The sequence below is a fragment of the Mytilus californianus genome, unplaced genomic scaffold (genome assembly GCF_021869535.1).
Source record: "Mytilus californianus isolate M0D057914Y unplaced genomic scaffold, xbMytCali1.0.p SCAF_7, whole genome shotgun sequence".
NCBI classification, from domain to species: Eukaryota; Metazoa; Mollusca; class Bivalvia; order Mytilida; family Mytilidae; genus Mytilus; species Mytilus californianus.
The window spans coordinates 53558607-53582222 of record NW_026262723.1 but is presented as its reverse complement, the minus strand read 5'-3'; the positions used below and the strand labels follow the sequence as shown (position 1 = coordinate 53582222).

The window sequence follows — 23616 nt, the reverse complement described above, 5'->3', positions numbered from 1 at the left end:
ATTTGGCTCCATTTAGGGATATCTCAAGTGTATATAAGTTTAAGGCCGTGATTTTTGAACAAATACATTTCTAACACCTTCCAAAGTGTGAAAATGGACAATTTTAAACAATTTTCCAACAACTAAAATTCCATAACTCTGCATCTTATATAAAAATAAATAGGGGATGATACTCCGGCTTGCATATCATATAAAGTTATAAAGGAAGATAACTGAAGAACGGTAAAATTTATACTACCAAAATTTGAACTTGATCTGATTTTGTGGTAAAAAGTATTGTGTTAAAGTTTAATAAAATTTGGTTGAGGCAAACTTAAGTTAGAGGACGGAAACGAAAAATTCATCATTTTTTCCATTTGTAAAGGACATAACTCTAGAACAGTAAAAATGACACCACCAAAATTCAAACTGTTTTTTGTGGTAATAAGCATTGTGTGCAAGTTTCATAACATTTGGTTGAGGCAAACTAAAGTTAAAATTAGAGAGCGGGAAACCAAAAATTCAGCATTTTTTCCATTTGTAAAGGGGCATAACTCTAGAACGGTAACATTACACCACACCAAAATTCACACTTGATCTGAGTATTGTGGTAATAAGCTTTTATAAAAGTTTTATAACATTTGGTTGAGGCAAACTAAATTAGAGAACAAAAACCAACTTTGGGGCAGACGCACAGACGGTCAAGGGTTATAAAAATGAAAAGGGAGTTTATGTCAATATATAAAAACAATTCACCAAAGTTTCATAAAAATTGGTGAAAGGATTCTGAAACTGTCCAAAGTCCCAATATACAACAAAAACTTAAATCAGAATTTTTTAAAAATTGAAAGGGAAATTATCATGATTATGTTAATTGGCAATATTAATAAATGCATGCAATGATTTCTGAAATTTACAGTATATAGGCTTTTAACCCCACCATATTTGTGCACCTGTCCCAAGTCAGGAGCCTATGGCATTTGTCAGTTTTGTATGATTTTTAATTTTAGTTTCTTTTATATATTTCGGAGTTTAGTATGACGTCCATTATCACTGAACTAGTATACATTTTTTTAGGGGTCAGCTGAAGCACGCCTCAGTTTGTGGTATTTTCTCGCTGCATTGAAGACCCATTGGTGACAACCGGCTGTTATCTGCTCTTTGGTCGGGTTGTTGTCTCTCTGACACATTCCCCATTTCTATTTTCAATTTTATTTTAAATTCTATTATAAATGTTAGGCTTCTTGTTGATTTGTTTTACATTTGTCATTTCTTGGCCTTTTATTATATTTACAGCTTTCTATATGGTGTGAATTTTGCTCATTGCTGATGGTCGTACGGTTATTTATAGCTCAGCAGAGCAACATCACAACTGTGTCCAAGTTTGTGGAGTCAGAGGACTAATCATCTTTCCGACTTTCGGATCATTTGTTGATTTTTCATGAATATGTGCCATTCCAATATGAAATAGCTATGTATTAAAAAACCTTTACACTAGGATACTCATTTGGGGAACAAATGATTTGGTAAGTTTTCCCTAGTCCAAATAATTATGACGTCTGGCAAGGCTATTTTAATTTTTTTCTGGGACGCCTAAATAGCCTTGCAAGACGTCATAATTATTTGGACTAGGTTTTCCTCACCATCGACATCGTTGTCCTGTGGAAGAAACGAGTTTGGCGCATTAACAAAAAGATCATGTCTGTGGTGACAGGTTAGTGTGTGTGCTTACCAATATTTGAATTTTATGAGCATTCTTTTTGAATATTTTTTTTCATTTTTTGGTACAATACTGACGTTGAGTGCTGTTGTTGTTGTGCTGTTATTTTTTACAAAAGCGATCAAGTAATGCAGGGGAAAGAAACTAACTTAAAAGACCAAAATGAGCCGCAACTAATAGGTACATAAATATTTTACTATGCCGTCAGTATCCCGATATACATGTATATACTCTTAGACTCATTTCACAGAAAAATCGTACAAGTGAAAATACTCGTTAGTCATAAACATTTTAGATCCCCGTTAACTTATTGCGAAGTTTATTTGCTAGTGTTTTTTCAATCTTTTTTTTAATGAATTTATTATATTATCTTTTTTGTGAAAATTTTGAGTGGTTGAACATGAAATGGACACCGATGCTACAAGGAAAATTTGTTTAATGTCATCTGTTGCAATATATACTAAGTATTACACGTAGACAGAATGTTCCCCAGAAAATTAAGGTATTCATAATAAGTTCTACACACCCAAGGGTACACGCCACTGTCATATGGAAAATTACTTGGTCACCAGTAAACTGGTAATCAGCCATGTAACTAATCAGTTGACTGACCATGCCACTACAATTTAAAAAGTTTGTCGTTAGATCAAAATGAAATATTTATTTTAATTTAAAATTGAAGAACTAAAAGGATTTATCATAATTATGAAGGGAAATAATTTAACAAAATCGGATTATTTCCCAAAAGATTATATTTTTTTTAGTCTTTTCCGGGGAAAATAAAAAACTGTATATATAAAGGGTCCCATCAAGGATTTTATAGAAATCCTTGTTCTCATGAAATGGATCTCACACAGACATGCATAATTAAGATTTATACATTTATTGATTCTATGATTTCTTGAGAAATCAGGAGGGACATATAACAAATATTTAGTTTTGATATTAAATTTACCTATCCTCGCTTTAATTCATTTGACATAACATTGAGGGATTTAAGGGTTTGTCCGTACAACGTGTTTGTCATTAGTATTTCACATGACTTATTGTTTTCGCGCTTCGCCTTGAAGCTCATTATTCAAACTGTTTCAGACAAGATGATGAAAATAACGTGCAAGGCCCTTTTTTGCGATCATCGTGAAGTGCACTCTTCCCCTCTCCAAGAATTGTATATTTATAAATCCTGGTCCTTTTAATTACAATCCTCTTTGTGATTACCATTATGCTAACAGTAACCGGGGACTTGATTTACATGTAATATCAGGGGCGATTCCAGCCAGGATAAAGGGAGTCCAAATATATGTCTCCATTAAATGCATTGATCGTTCACAAAAAGGGGGGTCCAACCCCCGGATCCCATCCCCCTTTGATCCGCCACTGATTGTGAATATAAATATAATTGTTACTTAAAAGTCATAGACTAGTACTAGCTCCGAGCACCTGTTTTGGGATATATACAGCTAATTAACCGTAAATAACTGCGAGATAATGAGTAACAAGTTGATAATTGTCTCTTCTCTGCTAATTAATGTACCTGCAATTCACCCTGATTCATTTGTAAGACCACCGACACTAATAATATTACCTCAAAGTTAGAAGTTCTCCGTTACTGGGAACTTCATATCGGATCCGATCAATTTATTGGTTCTATTCCCCCTAGTATTATTGATCCATTTGCAGTGACGATGACAATCTAAAAGGTATACTCATTACTGTTGATTTTGCATGATAACATACATGTATATGTCAACTCACTTCTCCTTCCTACGGCGTCAGAGAGAAAAAAAAGCCTTGCAATGCGTCATAATTATTTGGACTACTTCCATATGACTTTGGAAACAGACAATAATTTATTTTACTGATTGAGATTGGGATTTTTTTATGGATTAGCAATTTTTTTTATTTTTATTTAAATTTTCGTTTATCCTTTTATCATATCTTATGCCAGGTTATTTATTTTCAGCACTTACAAGGCAAGGTAATTCCTTAAAAAATCCCCCCCCCCTTTTTCACCACTAACAAATCAAATTGAAATGGTTGCCCCATTACACCTACATGACCTAAAAACATATTCATATGAATATTTGGTATATCACACAAATGTGACAACTCTTCACCAGTGACATGAGATATTTATATTTTTTATGCATAAAAAGTAAGTAGGGGGATGAAATTATTTTATTTTAGTTTGAGAATGACTGATACTTCTTGTATGATGTCACCTTAGCCTACAAATTACAAAAACGAAACACATTTTTATTTCCTCTAGCTTATGTGTATGCATTTTCATATGAAAAAATGTGTTACTGCCTATATTGATCTTAAATGTTATTCAGTCTTGCATGGCCTAATGGGACCTTGTTCTACTCATGTGGCATGCTATAAGCAGATAAGTAACTTTCTTTCCTTTTGAAATACAAATAAATTTTTAAATATACATGAAGAATTTTTATATTAACCTCCCCCCCCACCCGAAGGAACAGTGAGATTTTGCCATCACTTCTCCTCTGAAACTAATGAACCAATTTCTACCAAACTTGAGCTGAATGATTCTGAGGGTATCTACAATAAAGTTTGTGTTTTGTTTTCTGTTTTGTCAAAAAACCTGGTCGTCATGGCTAAATTAGAACATAGGGGTAAATGCAGATTTGGCTTTTATCTCAAAGCCTAAAGCGTTTAGAGCAAATCTGAAACAGAGTAAATTGTTCATTAGGTGAAGTTCTATCAGCCCTGAAATTTTCAGATGAATCTTATAACCCATTGTTGGGTTGCTGTCACTAAATTGGTAATTTCAAGGAAAATTTCCAGTTTTTGGTTTTTATCTTGAATATTATTAATGATAAAGATAAACTGTAAACAGCAAAAATGTTCAGCAAAGTAAGATCTACAAATAAGTTTCAAAACCAAAATTTTCAATGGACCCCTTAAGGAGTTATTGCACTTTAACGACAATTTTACACAATTTGTTTATAATGTTTTCTAACTTTAAAAAATCTTCTCCTCTGAAACTACTGAACCAATTCAAACCAAACTTAGGCTGAATGATCCTTAGGGTATTTAGAATAAAGCTTGTGTTTTATTTTCTGTTTCATCAATAAATATGGCTGCCATGTCTAAAAATAGAACATAGTGGTAAAATGCAGTTTTCGGCTTATATCTCAAACACTAAAGCATTTAGAGCAAATCTGATGTGAGGTTAAATTGTTCATTATGTCAAGTTCTATCAGCCATTAAGTTTTCAGATGAATCTAACAATCCATTGTTGGGTTGCTGCCACTATATTGGTAATTTTAAGGAAACTTTGCAGCTTTTGGTTATTATCTTGAATACTATTAATGATAAAGATAAACTGTAAACAGCAAATATGTTCAGCAAAGTAAGGTCTACAAATATGATAATACGACCAAAACTGTCAATTGACCCCTTAAGGAGAAATTGCCCTTTAAAGACAAATTTTCACAATTTGTTCATCTAGTTTGCTTACTTTAAAGAATCTTCATCGTTAAAACTGCTGAATCAATTTCAGCCAAACTTTGGCTGAATGAGTTTCAGAGTATCTAGTATAAATTTTGTATTTTATTTTCTTATACGTCAAGAAACATAGCCACTATGGCTAAAATGGAACATAGGGGTAAAATGCATTTCTTGCTTTTGAAGAAAATATTACAGATACAAAGAACATTTAAATGGAATTTTTAAGCCATTTATTAATTTATGTTAAAAAGCAAAAATAATCATAAATGAAAGATTTAAGCAAAGAATTACAGGTGAGCGATTCAGCCTCTTGAGAGCCTCTTGTTTTAATTGCTTCTGTAGGTAATATATTAATTTGAAATTTTGACGACAGACACATACAGATTATACCGTTAAGAATATTTCAGAGTTTAACGGTGTCAAGCACACAAATCATAGAAGAATACTTAATCACGTCATTGTTGTCCAATGAAAAATTAGTATGAACACAACGAAGAAGTACGGGAATGTTTGTTTGTTAAACTATTGACCGGTGTTATGTCTTTGAAACTGTTGACTGGCAAATAGTCTGTGAAATGAAATAGCACAAATATTTCATTTCTTTTTTATATCATGGTATATAGAAAAACACATACTGATGTATAATAATAGTTATAGTCATTAGATTATAGTTTTTACCTTTTTTAAGTTTAGGGCAAGAAATATAGAAGATAAAAAAAAATATAAACAGTTACAACTGTACAGTTGAAATGATCTGCAAAACTAGATAAACAGAAGACAACAAGGCCTAAATGGTAAGACCACTTCTATATAATAAAAGTGATTGCCCTTGAATGATGACTATTATAAAAATAAGAAGATGTGGTATGGTAAATGAGTTATCTATCTACCAGAGTTCAATGAAGTGGATGCAAGCAATTAAAGACCAATGACGGCCTTCGATAATGAGAAAACCCATACCTTATAAGTCAGCCAATAAAGACCCCAGCATGAAAAGATTTAAACAATCCAAATTAGTTCAAAGCCAATAACAATTAATAAAAAAGTCATGTCTGTGAGCACTCAACCTAACCATAATCTAGGACAGTGGTTCAAATAGCACAACATATGAACAAACTGTAAAAACTGTTGCAAGTGGCTCAACTCAATATCACTGCAAGGCACTAAAACGACTGTTATTAAGTTGTGGACACAAAACACTGAATTAAGAAAACTCATAAGCATGATAAGTAAGAATATCAAATTTAAGTTTCTCAAAATGTTCATATTAAACATGATAAAATAAGCTTATTTCATATTGCTGTTTTTTTTCTCAATTTATATTTTGTGTATTTATAGGTCAGACATCTTGGTTTTCGTGATCATCAACAGGTTAATTCCAAAGAGGAAACTTTAGGTTAATACTTTTTTACATTGTGTGCTAATTGGATTAATGTGAAATGAAATGTGTGCTTACCTGGAAAAAGAAATAGGTTTCTACAAAATGGCTGTAAACAAAATGGAGTACAATCATAGATGCACAAGAACACAATTGTGTAATTGCAACAACCTACATATTCAATGAAGGATTAGGGAGAAATGTAGAAAAAAATAGTATTTTGTCGTCGAAATAAACACCTGCTTTATCCATTCATGTACATGGCTCCGTCATATCAAATATACAGAGGAAGATGTTTGAAGAACAAATTGCAAAAATGAATTCTCTACCAATTGAAGGAAGATGTCTGGTGGATGGAATTATTTATGCACTGAACTGTTATGTAGGGGATTGAATAAATGTACGCAGCAGCTTAAACAGAAGAAAAGTTAAATTAACATGAAAAGTTGTTATTTTATTTAATCTGCAAATATGAGCACAATATTAATAACATCACAAATAGTATGATATTCATAGCGTTTTGCTTATTATTGTATTGTCTAAAACAACTAGCCTATTGTTTTTGTATGTCATGTTACTCATCAGTGAACATTTTTGTAAAGTTTTAATTATCTTTTGTATCAATTATTCAGTCTCAGGAAAAATTATATTCATACTGTTTTTACTGTTATGAAATTTCCATAGAGGAAAAATAGGGGAAAACATTTCCTTAGGGGAAAATTGATGAACAGAGATTTCCATACAGGAAATTTGGAGAACAATGTTTCCTTAGAGGAAATTTGTGGTCCTGAATTTTCCCTCAAGGAAAAGTGTTTGTCAAAAATTTCCTCACAGGAAAAAGTATTTCCTCAAAGGAAAATTTGAAGCCGCAAATTTCCTCAGAGGAAAATTTGAAGCCTCAAAATTCCTAAGAGGAAATAGAATTTCCTCAAAGAAAAATTTGAAGCCGCAAATTTCCTCAGAGGAAATAGAATTTCCTCAAAGGAAATATTAATGCAGCAAATTCCCTAAGGGAAATCTTTTTCACTTGAGGAAATACAATTTCCCTTGAGGAAAAATCTTTTTCCTTTAGGGAAATTTGATTTCCCTTGAGGAAAACTACTATTCCTCTGTGGAAATTGTTGAAAAAGGGGCATAACTTTGTCAACAGTGGTGCTAGAGCCAAAATTTGTTAGGACAAATATCAGGGAATCAATACCAACCAAGTTATCAACTTTATTTTGACTTAACTCCAAAAATTAAGATGACAACTTTTGCACTCAGCGGAATTGCAAACTTGTCCCGGAGACTGTTAGATATTAATAACAAAAGATGTTTCATATCATTTTCAGGATTCTGATGATTTTCTTCATCTGTGAGGCCAGAGTGCCGTAATTGTGCAATAATGTGTATCACGGCAAAAGCGATGACCTATAGACCCTGTGTAGCATGTGCTATTCAGGTGTGAAAGGGGAGAGGGGTGCCCATAATAAAGGGGGGAAATTATAAATACAGAAACTAAGCAAAACAAATATAATAAGAATAGATTTTAACGGGCAAAATAAAAAAATAAATGAAAATGGTGTAACAAATTAAAAAAAATATACAGAAATGAAGACGCTCAATTATGATTTCACTTTAGAAAATTCGAAATATTTCATTTGCCGTACACGCTCTTTTCTGATATATCACGTATATTTGTAGTACAAATAAAACACTCTTAAGTATCGTATGTAAATCGGTACGGATTTCTATATAGAGTTAATGAGGCACATAACGGGTACGCAATGATTGTTACTATTTGAAATTTCTCGAATATTTGAAATCTAAAGAGAGAAAAAAGCATCGATAGGCTATTTTCAGAAAATGTTGACCGAATATCCTTTAGACTGCACTTTATCCGCACATTCACATATCCTTTATCTACATTAATTTCAGTTATTTCTTTGATAAAGTTTTTATTTACATAATTTTGGATCTAGAGTCGGATAAATTATGATTTATTGAACGATTACAAACAAAAATGAAATATCAATCAAATCTTAATGTTAAGCCTATGATATGAACCTTTACAAACCTGTTTTTAACCGGATGGTAATTGTTTTAACAACAATTGAAAAGGGTCTGCTAATACATTTGATATAAATAATAATCCATATTCACCAAGTTTAAAGGTCTCTAGTATTTTATGAACTCTCGTTCTCCTCCTTTATATTGTAAGGTTAACATATCGTGCTATTGGGATATTCTTAGTTCATTTTCGTCCAATATTTCCTTTAGTACGTCAGTGAAATGCGTTTTGATAAGGTCCAAGTATATTTGATAACATTCAGATATAATCTCATTCCTTCCCGGAGACATATTTTTTTCAGATTTGAACTGTATTTGTTAATTCATCCAAGTCAATTTGCCTTTCTATATTTCCTCTTTCAACGTACGTCTGTTTTCTGTTATAGTGTTCTTTTATTTGTATTTGTAAATTATTAACCCTTACTATCTAGTCCATTTTTGGTAATATCTTTTTGGCGTGCCTCGGTACTTATACATTCCGCCATTGTGTTATTGTGCTATGGTCATTTTTTGTATTATTGTCTTTTATTTTTGCTTATGTGCTTTGTCTATATGCCAATTTGTTTTCTTTGTTGACATATTTGTTTGTTTTTATAGTGATTAAGATTATAACTCAATGTTGACTGCTGTACTCTTATTTTTGACATTTTACCTATTATGTCTGTTTGCTTTGTTCACACATTGTTGTCAATATAATGGAATTTTATGCGACTGCAATACAAGTGAGAGGTTTAGCTAGCTATAAAACCAGGTTTAATCCTAAATTTTCTACATAAGGAAATGCCTGTACCAAGTCAGGAATATGACAGTTGTTTTCTATTCGTTTGATGTGTTTGAGCTTTTGATTTTGCCATTTGATAAGGGATTTTTCTTGGAGATCGGTATTTTTGTTATTTTACTTTTTTCATCAGATAAGTTTTGTTTTTATTTCCGTTCAAACCCTCAGTGCTATACAATCGGTATAAAATATAACCTGCTCTGATGGTATAGAATCAATATCATTTCAAACGTTACCCTGATCTTTCAAATTTTATTTGAAATGACAATAGTACTGGCTTTAGTTTCTATTTCCCATCCCCCACCAATCTCATAAAGAAGCTAACTCCTCTTTAGTACATTTCGAATATTTCCACCAAGTTTTGAAAATATTTTTAAAAACCTATCCCACAATTGTTTGACCCAGAGGTCTATACCATTAACAGGACAGTGGGTTTCTTGTATACATGATATATTCATTTGTTGCTTAACCAACAATGAAACAATGCGTTTACCTTTTTTTTGAACCCATTCACATTATAGCAGCGTTTAATTGCGATAATCTTATATTTTTCGTCATACATCATTAGTTTTGTGTTGCTTACAATATTTATTAGTAAACAATTACATGTATTAAGCATTATTACTCCCAAGATAAATCAACAAATAAGGAATAAATAATAATAAAATCACAAGCATCTTAGGCCCGAGAACACAGTTATTTCGTAGTGCATTTCTTTTAGACAATAAATTCAAATTAAAAAAATCGCACCTGCTCTATCTCAAAAAGATTTTTACAGTGTAGTGTACTACTATTGATACAAATAATATCAAAATAATAGAAACTTCTACCAGCTCTAACTCAAAATATTGACAGTTCTGTGTTAAGGGGGGCTAAAATTCAGTTTGACAGCTTCAGACATTCGAATTTTTGACCTTTTTTAACTGGACCAAATCACTACTTAACATAAAGATTCAGCACCCAAATTTTTTTAACATGTAATTTCATCCCCTTACTTAATATTTCATGCATAAAATATCAAGAAATAAATTGGGAAAGTGTATCAAAAAAAAATGCAAGTTATACACTGTTCACACTAGGGACTATATTTGTAGACAACGAAAACCAAAGGACGATAACTGTGTCCTTGGACCATATTAGAGATTGTATGATCCAATATATTACTTAACTACTGAATTAAGTATGTTAAGTAGCACATATAGATATATGTATAAATACGTCTAAACATGTGACAACTCTACGACAGATCCATCCATTGGATCATCAGTGAAGGTGATAGTCGGCTGAAAACACATATTGTATTCATAATTACTCTAAATATCAGCACAACAATGATAAATCTGCAAATTTGCTTCCGCAATTTTGCAGATTTAACATTGTTGTGCTGATATTTAGACCCGAAAATTTGCAGATTTAACATTGTTGTTATTTCTGTGACTGTATCTTTACTAATTGTTTGTTCTTCCCTCGTCGGGATTCGAACTCATGCTATTGGGATATAGAGACAACACCGCCTGCACTGTGTCCAGCACTCTAGACCACTCGGCCACATAAACTGAACTAAAAATTCAGCTTTCGGTTGCCTAGTGTTACCTTCCCTCGTCAGTAGAATCTAGAGTTGTAACATAGTACATAATATATTAGGCATGAAGATGGAATTGATTGCAGATTAGCTAAATATCTATCGTAAAGGATCGTACGATACAGTCACAGAAATAATTATTTTGATAAGTTCGTCTAAACAAATGACAACTCTACGACAGATCCATCCATTGGATCACCAGTGAAGGTGATACACGGCTGAATACACATATTATATTCATAATTACTCTAAATATTTGCACAACAATGTTAAATCTACAAATTTGCGGAAGCTAATGTTTGTTCTTCCCTTGCCGGGATTCGAACTTATGCTATTGGGATATCGAGACATATATACATGAATGATGCTATGGGCATTCAGTATCTCCTTCTAGAATTCCGTACTTGGAATGTTTATTGTACCGTTGTTTGTACGTATACCCTTCAGCCGAACTTAAAACTCGCTGTTCGCTTGTTTGTTGGAGTTTTGAAATTACTAGCCTCATATCTATGAAACACGGATTTTATAATCATAGAAGTCTTTTGAAAACATAAAAGCAATCGATCAATTCAATCTTTCCCGTTCACACATTTGTTTAACAAAAGCATTGGAATATTTGCAATGATATTATATTTTGCAACGCTTAGGCTCTTTCCTTATTTAAGGATTATTGTACGGACACTTATTTTAAAATCAGAGTAATGCCATTTGACTTTTGCTACTGCTTGAACTATACTGTGGATTACAATATGATAGTCGTATTTGATACCAAATACATAATTGGTACATAGACATATCACGCCTATTTTTATACTGTTTCTGTCAGTATAGGAATCAGAAAGTTATATTTTTTTTCAATATTCTCAAAAGAGGCTCCAGAAAAGAATGAATGTTAAGTTTTCTCTGAAAAGTTTCCGATTCATTTTGCATTCGAAGCACCTACAACCACATTTACAATTCCAGCGTTCCGTGTATTTGTCCGCTTTTTTGTCCTTATCTGTATTAAGTGTCTGTTCCATGTGTCTAAGTGCAAAGAAACTTTGATCTTGCTCGTCATCTTTCTTGTTAAAACGTCTACCCTCCAATATTGAATTCGTGTATTCACCGTATTCTTGACGTGCTTGTTTCTACGCAAAATTCCACATTCATTTATGACATTGTTCATGGCAACATTTGCGGATCGTGAAATTTGGACAGTCCCGAAAAAGATGAGCGGGCTAGTAACAGTTGTAAATGTATTTAATGTTTGACTTCCTTTTGCAAAGACACGGAATTTCAAACATCCGATAGAGGTACAATTTGGCTGCGTACAATTGAATACTACAACCTTTTATGCCCTCTCTCTTCAGCTACCCAGGAACAACTTGTCCGTATATTGTCATTTGAGTAGATATATGCGTATTACTGAACTCGCATGTAGTACCTTTTATTGCCTCATTCGTTATATTTTTACTAATTATCTGTATAAAAACATTATTAAAGATAAGATTCTGTTTTCAGACGATACATCGACTACAGTCTCGTCAGATATCACCTCAAGAGGAGATTCAAGTGCAGGTAGGTCGAAAAAAAAACCTTAAAAAAAGAACCAACAATGTTCCCCTTTTCAAGTGACGTACATATGTATATTGCTTCAAATTATTTAAACATTTGATTTTGACTACCTGTCTGGCTGTACAGAAGGGTAACGTACTTAGCCATTTAGTTTTAGGTCTGCATATTTTACATGTTTTACCTGTATGAAAAGACACGACATTGTCTTAACGAAAAAGAAAGTTAAGTGTATTAACTGTTCATACTTAGCTGTACTTTACACTAGTACTGAAACCGTCATTTTGATCTTGACATCATCTACAAAGACTGAACAACAGTAAATTAATAAGTCATGTTCAGTCTTTCAGTCAAGTAATTGACTGCGGTAAATTCAGTACTGTTCAAACAATGCGCTTGTGGTCAATTTAGCACTGTTCAGTACGTTGTTGATCTGTACAGGTAAACAACAACTACTGAACCGTCTGAATATAGACTGAACAGACCCTAATTGACTGCAAGCACATAGCTGAATTTACCTTAATGGACACTTTTGAAATTGAGTAAAAAACTAAAAATGACGTTTAAAGTCTGCTCAGACCAGAATGACCGTTTCAGACTAAAATTGATAAGCTGGTATTAAGTTTCCATCAGTAAATGACAAATGCTCTTTCATAACTTTCAATCACTATTCGAAAATGCTTGGTGACCCGGAGATTGTTAGGTTAAAGTATACGGCTGGATTTAATCTTCGCATTTATATACGTACTTTTTTGTTTTTAACATGAACAACATCTTTAATTTCAAATAACTTGGAATACATCAACCCTTAGCAGTGGAGAGCAGCTTACAGAGAGGTCCCTGTCTTTTATTGTACATATGTCATTTGCCAGGGACATTACAAATGATGAAGATAAAAAGTTTTCGTTTCAATATTGTCATTTGAGAAGATATATACGTATTACTGAGCTCGCACGGAGTATCTTTTATTCTATCATTCGTTATATTTTTCTCCACATCATACAAAATAGCAGTTCTATTTGGAATTGAAACATCAGATTACAAAAGTGTATGACTTTGTTTAGTTTTCAATTGATTAAGGGTAATAACACATGAATTTTCAGTGATTTTGACAGATTTTGTGTCATTTCGTGAGCTAACACTTTCCTATGATTCTCATATTTCTTCATGCGTAATACCTTTATACAATTTATGACTTAATTATTAGCTCACCGTTCCGAAGGAACTGTGAGCTTTTGCCATCACTTGGCTCCGTCGTCGTCCGTCTGGTGTAAACTATTTCAAACATATTCTCCTCTGAAACTACTGTACCAATGTCAATCAAACTTAAGCTGAATGATGCTTAGGGTATCTATAATAAAGTTTTTGTTTATTTACTGTTTCGTCAAATAACATGGCCACCATGGCTAAAAATATAACATAGTGGTAAAATGCAGTTTTTGGCTTATATCTCAAAAACCAAAGCATTTAGAGCATATCTGATAGGGGTTAAAGTGTTGATTAGGTGAAGTTCTATCAGCCCTGAAATTTCAGTTGAATCTGATAACCCATTGTTGGGTTGCTGCCACTAAATTGGTAATTTTAAGGAAATTTTGCAGTTTTTGGTTATTATCTTGAATATTATTAATGATAAAGATAAACTGTGAACAGCAAAAATATTCAGCAAGGTAAGATCAACAAATAAGTTCATATGATCAAAATTATCAATTGACCCCTTAATGAGTTATTGCCCTTTAAGGACAATTTTACACAATTTGTTTATCATGTTTTCTAACTTTAAAAATTCTTCTTCTCTGAAACTACTGAACCAATTCCAACCAAACTTAAGCTGAATGATTCTAAGGGTATCTAGGATAAAGTTTGTGTTTTATTTTCTGTTTCGTAAAAAAACATGGCCGCGATGGCTGCAAATAGAACGTAGGGGTTAAATGCAATTTTTGGCTTATATGTCAAAAACCAAAGCATTTAGAGCTAATCTGATGGAGGTAAAAATGTTTATTAGGCCAAGTTCTGTCAGCCTTGAAATTTTCAGCTGATTCTAACTACCCATTTTTGGATTGCTGCCACTTAATTGGTAATTTTAAGGAAATTTTGCAGATTTTGATTCTTATCTTGAATATTGTTACTGATAAAGATAAACTGTTAACAGCAAAAATGTTCAGCAAAGTAAGATCTACAAATAAGTTCGTATGACCAAAATTGTCAATTGAACCCTTAAGGAGTTATTGCCCTTTAAAATCATTTTTTCATTTTGTTCCTTTAGTTTGCTTACTTTAAAAAATCTTCTCCTTTGAAACTGCTGAATCAATTTCAGCCAAACTTGGACTGAATGAGTTTCAGAGTATCTAGTATAAAGTTTGTATTTTATTTTCTTGTACGTCAAGAAACATAGCCACTATGGCTAAAATGAAACATAGGGGTAAAATGCATTTCTTTGATTTTGAACAAAATATGACAAAGAACATTTCAATGAAAGTTTTAAGCCATTCATTAATATATATTGAAAAGCAAAAATAATCATTGATGAAAGATTTAAGCAAAACATTACAGGTGAGTGATTCAGGCTCTTGAGAGCCTCTTGTTAATTTCAGGTGTGGAAACTACGACAGTTTCATTATTTATCCCAAGTGAAGATTCAAGTGCAGGTATGGCTGAATACGTAAAATAAAAAGAAACAACAGTGATCCTCTTTTCATTAAGTGACTTATATCGTTTCGGATGCAATATACTATGTATTTAACAAACGCCTATGTGGTCTCGTTATCCTTCCTGTTTCTATAAAACCAGGTTTAATCCACAATTGTCTACATAAGGAAATGCCTGTACCAAGTCAGGAATATGACAGTTGTTTTCAATTGGTTTGATTTGTTTGAGCTTTTGATTTTGCCATTTGATAAGGGACTTTACGTTTTGAATTTTCCTTGGAGTTCGGTATTTTGTTTCTGTTACTTTTTCCTTTAAGTTAAATTTGAATTGGGATGATCTTTGTAATTTAAGCAATGTAGCTTCATGAAGAAGCGCTCTATTGTCATGAAGAGATGGGCATTCTAAAGAACGGTTAGTTTCAGCTGTACATTACCTGTAGTCCTTCAATGACCGTAAATTATTCTTTCATTGCGTTCAATCAACAAAAATTGCTGTCTCAAGTTTCATAATTTTAGTAATTAAATAATTGTAAAAAAAAATATCTTTAAAAAAATGGTATATTGTAATCACTTTGAATCTTTGCATTTGAAAAGTACTCACTTGAATCCAATGTTATTGTTCAATGTTGTTGTTAATCAAAATGGAAGAAAATTGATTCCAACGATTAGAGCTGTTTGTTTCCACACTTAAAATTGACTGAACATAACTTATAAAACATTTTGGGTCACCAAGTTATTTGTTTTTACATATAGAGTTATAGTGATTTAGTTACTTAATATTTGATGTAAAAGAACGGAAAAACTATGCATTTTTAGAAGAATTACTTATTCGACTTGAAAGGAACTTGGACCATAAACATCTTACCTTTAATCATGTTAATCGGCCGCCTTAATAGATTGAGAAGTTTATTGAGATGTCATTTTCTTTTCTTAAAGAAACTTAATCTATACAACATGCACTATTTCAATATTTCGCATCTCTGAGACGGGGCTGTCTTATGATAGTCAAATATAATGTTCGACATAGTGATAGCGAGGTTTCAATAGCTTGTATTTAAATTCATCATTTTTTACAGTCAGTGATGAAAATGTTACTTCAGCAAGAGTATTGGGTAATTCCAGCGATTCAGAAACAGGTATTTTTTTTTTAAAGACATTTTCGATAAGTGAGAACAAGCCAGAAAACATCACATTATCTTAAGAGAGCAAATTAATGCACCAAAGATCAAGCGTCTCCGTGAATTGTAAAAAGGCAAATATGGTTTGAAAATACCGCGATAGAGAGTGTAAACAAGAGATATTCGTGTGCTTATATCTCAGTAGTGATGAGATCAATGAATTATACAAAGTGTGGCGACTATGCATCTACCAAAATGAACTTGAAATACAAGATGCCCCAGTTAATTATGGTTCATATCTTAATTTACATCTTGAAGCTGACAATGAGGTAGATTGACAGTACCACTTTTACAGCACCAGATGCGCATTTCGATTATAAATGTCTCTTCCGTGATGCTCGGGACCAAAATATTTGAAAATCCGAAACTTATTCGAAATTAAAACAAAAAAGGACAAAAAGTAAAGTTAAAGTAGGGAAAATTGCATGCGGAAGATATAATTATTCCTTAATTTGAAATAATTTCCAAAAGTTTGTAGCAGCAATTTTAAATTACATAATATCCGTATTGTAATGGCTGGACAGAATTTCTGGGCTGGCGATATCTTCGGGGTCTAAGAGTTCACCAACAGAGGTATCGACCCAGTGGCAGCAATAACATTAACGGTAGCAATCTTTCTGCACCAGATGCGCATTTGGACAATTATTGTCTCTTCAGTGATGCTCGAGAAATAACTATATGACAAAAAAAAGGATTTCCCATTGTTAACTTTCATTTCGACGTAGCAACATTCCAGCCGCGATCGCGTATAGAACACATATCTTCAAATATATTGGTTGACTGTTATAGATTATCTATGTTTCGGATTCTGATTTATTACAGAAATTGTACTTCATGTTGTTGTCGGATTTCTGCTACTTATAATTTTCTATTGTTGAATTGGTATCTTCTGTCTCTTTTTTAATCACTTTGCTACTAGTAAATGGACATTATAAAGCCCAAATTATATGAAAGGTTTCATTTTCTTTTTGCTTTAGTTTTATGTATTGTATTATGAGATAATTTATTTTTCAGTATTATACATTTATTCCCCTTGTGTTAGGTAGATATGCAGATTGGTTCACCAAAGAAAATTTATATTTTCCGAAGACATCTTCTAAGGGAAATATGACTTTTCGAGAATGAACATATCATCTTATCTCTGTAAGTCAATGGAAATGAAAGTTTTATATCATTGTATATACATGTTTTACTTCCTGAACATACATTATTAATGTCTATACATTTTCCATATGCACTTGCTTTTATAATTATGCACGATATAACATGTATAAACAGTTCCGATTTTATTTACTATAGTTTTTTCTGTTTTTTTTTTAGTCCTAAAATAATTTTGAACACGATTATATCTGTACTATCGCTATTCAAAAACATTCAAAAAGTTATGTTTATTAACCACGGGTAAAGTTGCATGAGGTAGTCCCGATGTTCAGAAGGGAAAATGAAGTTTTGTTAAATGTCACGTGGGATATTCTCAACCATTCAAATGTCGATTTCGCTATCAATATTTACATACATTGGAATTGAATTAATTGTACGTTTGTAACGGTCTTGTCTATGTTCGTGTGACCTGTGTTTTTATTCCAAACTTTCATACTCTGCGATGTATAATCAGTCGGGACGTAATGAGTACATTTATAGATCAAATGTAGATGTTTCATAAATGTGATATAATGTCAGGTGGTTAGAAAAAAAAACATTTACAAATCCCCTTTTGGAGGATCAGTTTTTCATCAAACAACCGGCATTCCTATGGGAACCAACTGTTCTCCTTTTCTTACCGACTTGTTCCGTTATTTATATTAGGCAGACCTCATAAGGAAGCTTCTTTGAAAGAGCGAAAAGAAGATATTATTATCCTTTAATTTCCTGTTCCGCTTCATTTATGATGTTTTCTCATTAATGATTTAAAGTTTGTGGACTATGTTGAACGCATCTTGAAATAAAGGATACCTCAGATACAGTAAAGTCCATTTCATTTCTTAACTTACATTTGAAAATTGGCATTAAGGATAGGTTAAAAACTAAACTTTGCGACAAAAGTGATGATTTAAGCTTCCAATTGTAAACTTTCCATTTAAATGTAGAACAGTCTTGCAGCGCCTGCATATGGAGTATATATCTTCAAGTTTATTTGATATTCTAGTACTCGCGATTCCATTGTGATTTCCTTGATAGTTGCTGCCTTAAAGGAAGCTATTTAAACAAGGGTTTCAGATAATAAAATCTACGTAATCTTTTCGAAACCTTTATGTACGCGATCACGTGTTGGTTGACCACTATGGAATTTCTGTTTCTCAGATGACGGTGGATATTAAGATGAGCAACACCACGGGTACCACATGCAACGGAGGATCTGATTTCCCTTCATCACCACCTGTGATCAACCCGGTTTTTGGTAGAGTTCGTTTTATCATTCTTTTACCCATTTCTCTGACGTCAGTCTATTGTTCTTACTGTAGAAAATTTTTCAAGAATCCACTGACCACAGTATTTACTTAAGAGAACTTACATCATAACTTTAAACTTTTAACTTACGATCTTTTATCCTCTCAAAAACGAGTGGCATGTGTAGGATTCGAACCCGCGCGTATTTTTTTCATACTCAATAGAGTCTTCAGTCTATGCATGACATCAATCATTATATGAATAGTACTCTCAAAGCGCTTAATTGTCAATACATCTCATTTAACTGTATTTCTGTCTCATTGATAATTCGCTTTTTTAATCTAATGAAATATATATATATATATCTTGGTTTGTTCATGTTTATTGAATTTGTTTTATTTTGGGTGTTATTTTTTTTTTTAAAGAAATAGGTTAAAACTACTTCTTTGACAGTTAAAACAGAAACAAAATCATCGCCATCATATAAAATTGAAATATATAATATATAATACTTCTACATGTTCTAGGATTAAAACAATATTTTTGGTCCAGAAAAAATTACAATGAAAAAATTTCATTCCGGATACAAGGTTTTAACTTTGCACTGTTAATATCACCGTTGTGACATTTGTTACCAACGACTAGACACGGCTATGAACAGCTTGATGGTAAGATTATGAAATCAACATAATTCTTCATTGTACATCCGTAGCAAGAGCAATTCTAATGGAGATTTAGAATGCGTACCACAGATAAAACTAGTTTATTGACCGGTGAACGATATATGCAAAATGTAATAATGTTAACATAATCTTAACTTAATGAGACGGAAACAGTTTAAAAAAAATTAAAATATAATTTTTCAATTTAAATCATAAGCACATATTTTTTTAGGAAAGCAACATGAATTTGAGCATTATGAAATGGCAGATATATGGCATCAACAATAATAATATTTATTTGATTAACAGCTTAACGGTGTTTAGTCTTCAAGGTATCAAATCATGTTGCTAAATATTATGCATATAAATTTTGAAGGTTCTAAATTTTGGTAATTAAATTTTTTTAACTTTTCAAAACAAGATAAATAAATTCTGTATATTAATATATGTCTTTTTGAATAAATCAAATATACCAAAATCTATTCAATTTAAATAATTTGTAATGATTAAACATTAAATGAAATATGTATATACAAAAATAAAATCTGGTGTTAAAAATTGGAGCTAACATCCCATTTAAGATATCTTAAACTTATGTTAACTTGTCAAATGTTTAAATATAGATGCAAACCGTGTGGATATAATCATTTCCAGCTATTATAGAATAAAAAAGACAAAATACGAAACTATCTTTATGAAATATCGTTGATTCATTGTCAAAACGTAAAACAGAAAGTCGTTTTACTAGAAATGGGCTAAGCTAGAGAATTGATAAGAAGTAGTGGATTCGGAAACGATAATCAACTTGCGACTGAAGTCGCTCGTTGATTATCGTTTACGAATCAACTACTTCTTATCAATTCTCTACTACCTAGCATGTCTAGTTTTTTTTATGTTATTTGTGTTTTTTCTTTTCGTTGCTTTTCGTTTTTTGCCATGGCGTTGTCAGTTTGTCGTCAACTTATGAGTTTGATTATCCCTTTTCGCATCTTTTGCCTCTTTTGTATTATGCCTTATCACCGGCAATGACCAATCGTGCATTTTCATCAAAATCAACACCATGAATGTGACTAGTGAAGCAGAAACTATTTCATCCAAAGGCTCGTGCAGCCTTTATATTTCTGATTTAAAAGCCAGCAGACTTTGGAAAACAAACCTGCCCTAGAAAAACGATACAATATGTATGATTAGTAATTGCATACCAATCATAATCCATAGTTTGTTTATAAGAATCAAAGTTAAAGCATTGATGAAGTCACTTAAACCACAACACAAGATTGTACAGTTTATCGGCCTAAACAATTTTGGGCTATAATTTTAAAGAGTTAAAAAAAAGTAACAAAAACCATTTGTATTCATTTTCACTGGAAACTATATTGTTCTTTGAATTGGATAATAAAACATTTCATAACCTAACAAAGAAAACAGGGATTGCAGAATGGACATTTCATTTTTTTTTTTTTTTTTGTATTGGCATTGACATTTGTTGTTTGAAGAACAAAAAGATTTGAATAAAACAAATCTATTTAAGCGTGTTATGGTGTTCTTAAAGCTACAACAACCATATAACAGGTAATATGATTACTTTCTTTTAATTTTGCAGGTTTAGTTGTAGGCTTGGTAATTGGTACTTTGTTACTAGTCTGTGTTGTTATTGTGATTGTTATTCTCATAAGAAGGTATGTTTATACAAAAGTGTACTTTTAGGATGTTCAATATTCCTTCTTGAAATATTCGACGTAATATTCAAAATATTTGATAATTATTATTTCTCAAATCCTTTTCAAATTGATGTTTTATTCTATGTCAAAAAAAATTTAATCAATACGCTTGAAATTTTAGAAATACTATTTGCTGATTTTTATTACAATGCAAAACATTGACCTTTAAAAGGAAAACAATAAGAACTAACGCCATTCACTCTTTATATAAATAAGAAGATGTGGTATGAGTGCCAATGAGATGCATGTTTATAGGGATGATAAATTATGCAGACCTGGTTTATTTGTACAGAATTCATTTGATTTAGAATTAAAAAAAAAATACTTCTTAACGTAATTTATATTAAAGGCATACATTCAAGAGCAATCCAAGAGAAAAAATAAGAAACAATCTCGGAGGAAATGACTATATTGGAAGTCAAGATATAGCTTTACCACTAACCGCTAATCATTCCAGTCATATGCAGAATGATGGCATGTATGAACAAAGCAGAAATACTTTTGTTCATGATTATGACAACATACATCCTAATGCTCAGATCAACAATATTAAGCATGAATACACCAACTTAGGTGCAGTCAACGGTTTTGTTAATAAAGAAAAAGTTCAGATACCTACATATGCAGACCGTCAAGATAAAACATTTACAGACAATCACATGTCAAATGACGATGAATATGCTATCGTTGACCCTACAGCTGAAAAGAGTTTTAAGGAGTCTATATACAACAGGACTGGAAATGCAGACAGTTACATGGTATTAGATCCAACCGAAACGGGTTTCAATAGACAAATATTTTCTAACAATCCTACAGATTATGAGTTTGCAAAGCCTGTTAAGGCTACAGAGAACCAAATTTGCGATGAGGATCAGTATGATATATCTGAAGGAGTCTACGACCATTCGGGAAGTAATCGTCACAAGGAATCAGAGGATAACATTTATAATCATGCCGTCGATACTATTTATGACTCCGGAAGTCACAAAAAGAATGACAATGGAGGGAAGACACATATGATCATTTCTTTGGACAAAAAACAGAAGATGATTATGATGTCTCAACAACGACATAAAGTCATGTAAATTACAAGTTGCATATACATTTTATTTCATATTTATTCGGATAGAAATTTCATTTTAATCAAAACTTATACCAAATGCATCGTTCATATACAGCGATACAGAGATTTTAATAATTTTAATGGTAATAATAAAAAAAACAACAGACTAAATACGTAATTAAACTGTTCATACTATAAGAATAAGGAGATATGCTACGATTGCGAATAAGACAAATATCTACCAGAGACCAAATGGCGAGAATGTCAACAGCTGATAGTCTACATATGTGTAAACGTCAACATCTTTGCAATAATAAAATCATAGCCACTGTATTTTGGCAATCATTCTAAAGTATCATAGAAAGCATGGTGGAAAAAAATAAAATTATATTCTCATGCACATGAAACAGATAAATATACACATTTGTCAATTTCGTTGAAACGTTCATCTATAATTATCTCCCTGATTTATATTTAGCACAACGTGTGTTTCTTTTAAATCCTTAATAAAAAGTAATGTTTAATTAAACTTTTAAAATTGATGATGTTTTTTTTCGTTAATTGAGTACAACTACTAATGTTCGTTGTTTACTTTAACTTAACATTTTCTTATTATTTATTTTTTTTTTCTTTCTCTATTATATATATTGTTATATTGAGTTGATTAAAAGCCGTGTTTAAACTTGTTACGGTCATAGTTGGTTTTTTTTTACTTTATTTTCGTGTCTATTAAGAATATATATATATATATATCTTTTTTATCATATAACATATTTTCAAGCAGATATGGGTGCAGACCAAACATAACATAACCTAAACGCACGTTAACGGCACGTGCACGTATATTGTTATTTCGTTTGTTCCGGAAGTATCAATTTTGTTCAACCAACTCCTCTTCAAGTTAGGACTCAGAGACACAACAACTCATTCAAACTTAGACTCTGATTATAGCATAAATAGATATCAAATATTATATGAACGGAACCGTACACAAGATACTATGTATTTGTATAAGTATGAAATTGTCTAAATATTTGGAGAAACTCCAATGTGCTTGTATTTGAATTGTGTTATTTGGTACTTCTTTAAGAATGTTCTCTTTTTTTGTTGTTTCAAAATGTTAGTGCCTACAAATGTCTTACTTACTTTCTATTAATAAAATTACATAATGAAAATAACACAAAGTGTTTATTAAATTGATCGTCTGAAACGCTTATCTGGATGTCTCCTTGGTATTTTCCGTCTCGTTTTTACCTTTTGTCTACAACTCTCAACACCCAAAGAAAATAATACTTCGGAATGATCGTATTCGAATAGCTTTACCACCCAGGGCTGCATATAGGATATAAAGTGTTCGTTAATAAGAAACGATATAATGTAACAGATTGAGAATGAAAATCTAATGCTATATTATGTTGGCTTTTTTTTAATGAAAATTCAGTACACTA

The 23616-nt window shown here is 31.9% G+C and overlaps 1 protein-coding gene across 1 annotated transcript; it reads left to right on the top strand.

Annotated features, from left to right (window-relative positions):
• Positions 1-7979: 7979 nt before the first annotated feature.
• On the top strand, positions 7980-22854 carry LOC127708453 (uncharacterized). The gene is made up of 6 exons (XM_052213322.1): positions 7980-7992; positions 12461-12517; positions 15103-15156; positions 16233-16292; positions 20988-21063; positions 21455-22854. Exons 1-6 carry the CDS (start codon positions 7980-7982, stop codon positions 22188-22190), a joined length of 996 nt encoding a protein of 331 aa, XP_052069282.1. The 3' UTR covers positions 22191-22854.
• The last annotated feature ends 762 nt before the right edge of the window (positions 22855-23616 follow it).

What these genes read in the sequence shown, in the direction of transcription:
- LOC127708453 (XM_052213322.1), top strand. An exon ending in AAGTGAAGATTCAAGTGCAG is followed by an intron (nt 15,157 to 16,232) that starts GTATGGCTGAAT and finishes CATTTTTTACAG; the next exon opens with TCAGTGATGAAAATGTTACT. An exon ending in ATTGTTATTCTCATAAGAAG is followed by an intron (nt 21,064 to 21,454) that starts GTATGTTTATAC and finishes TTTATATTAAAG; the next exon opens with GCATACATTCAAGAGCAATC.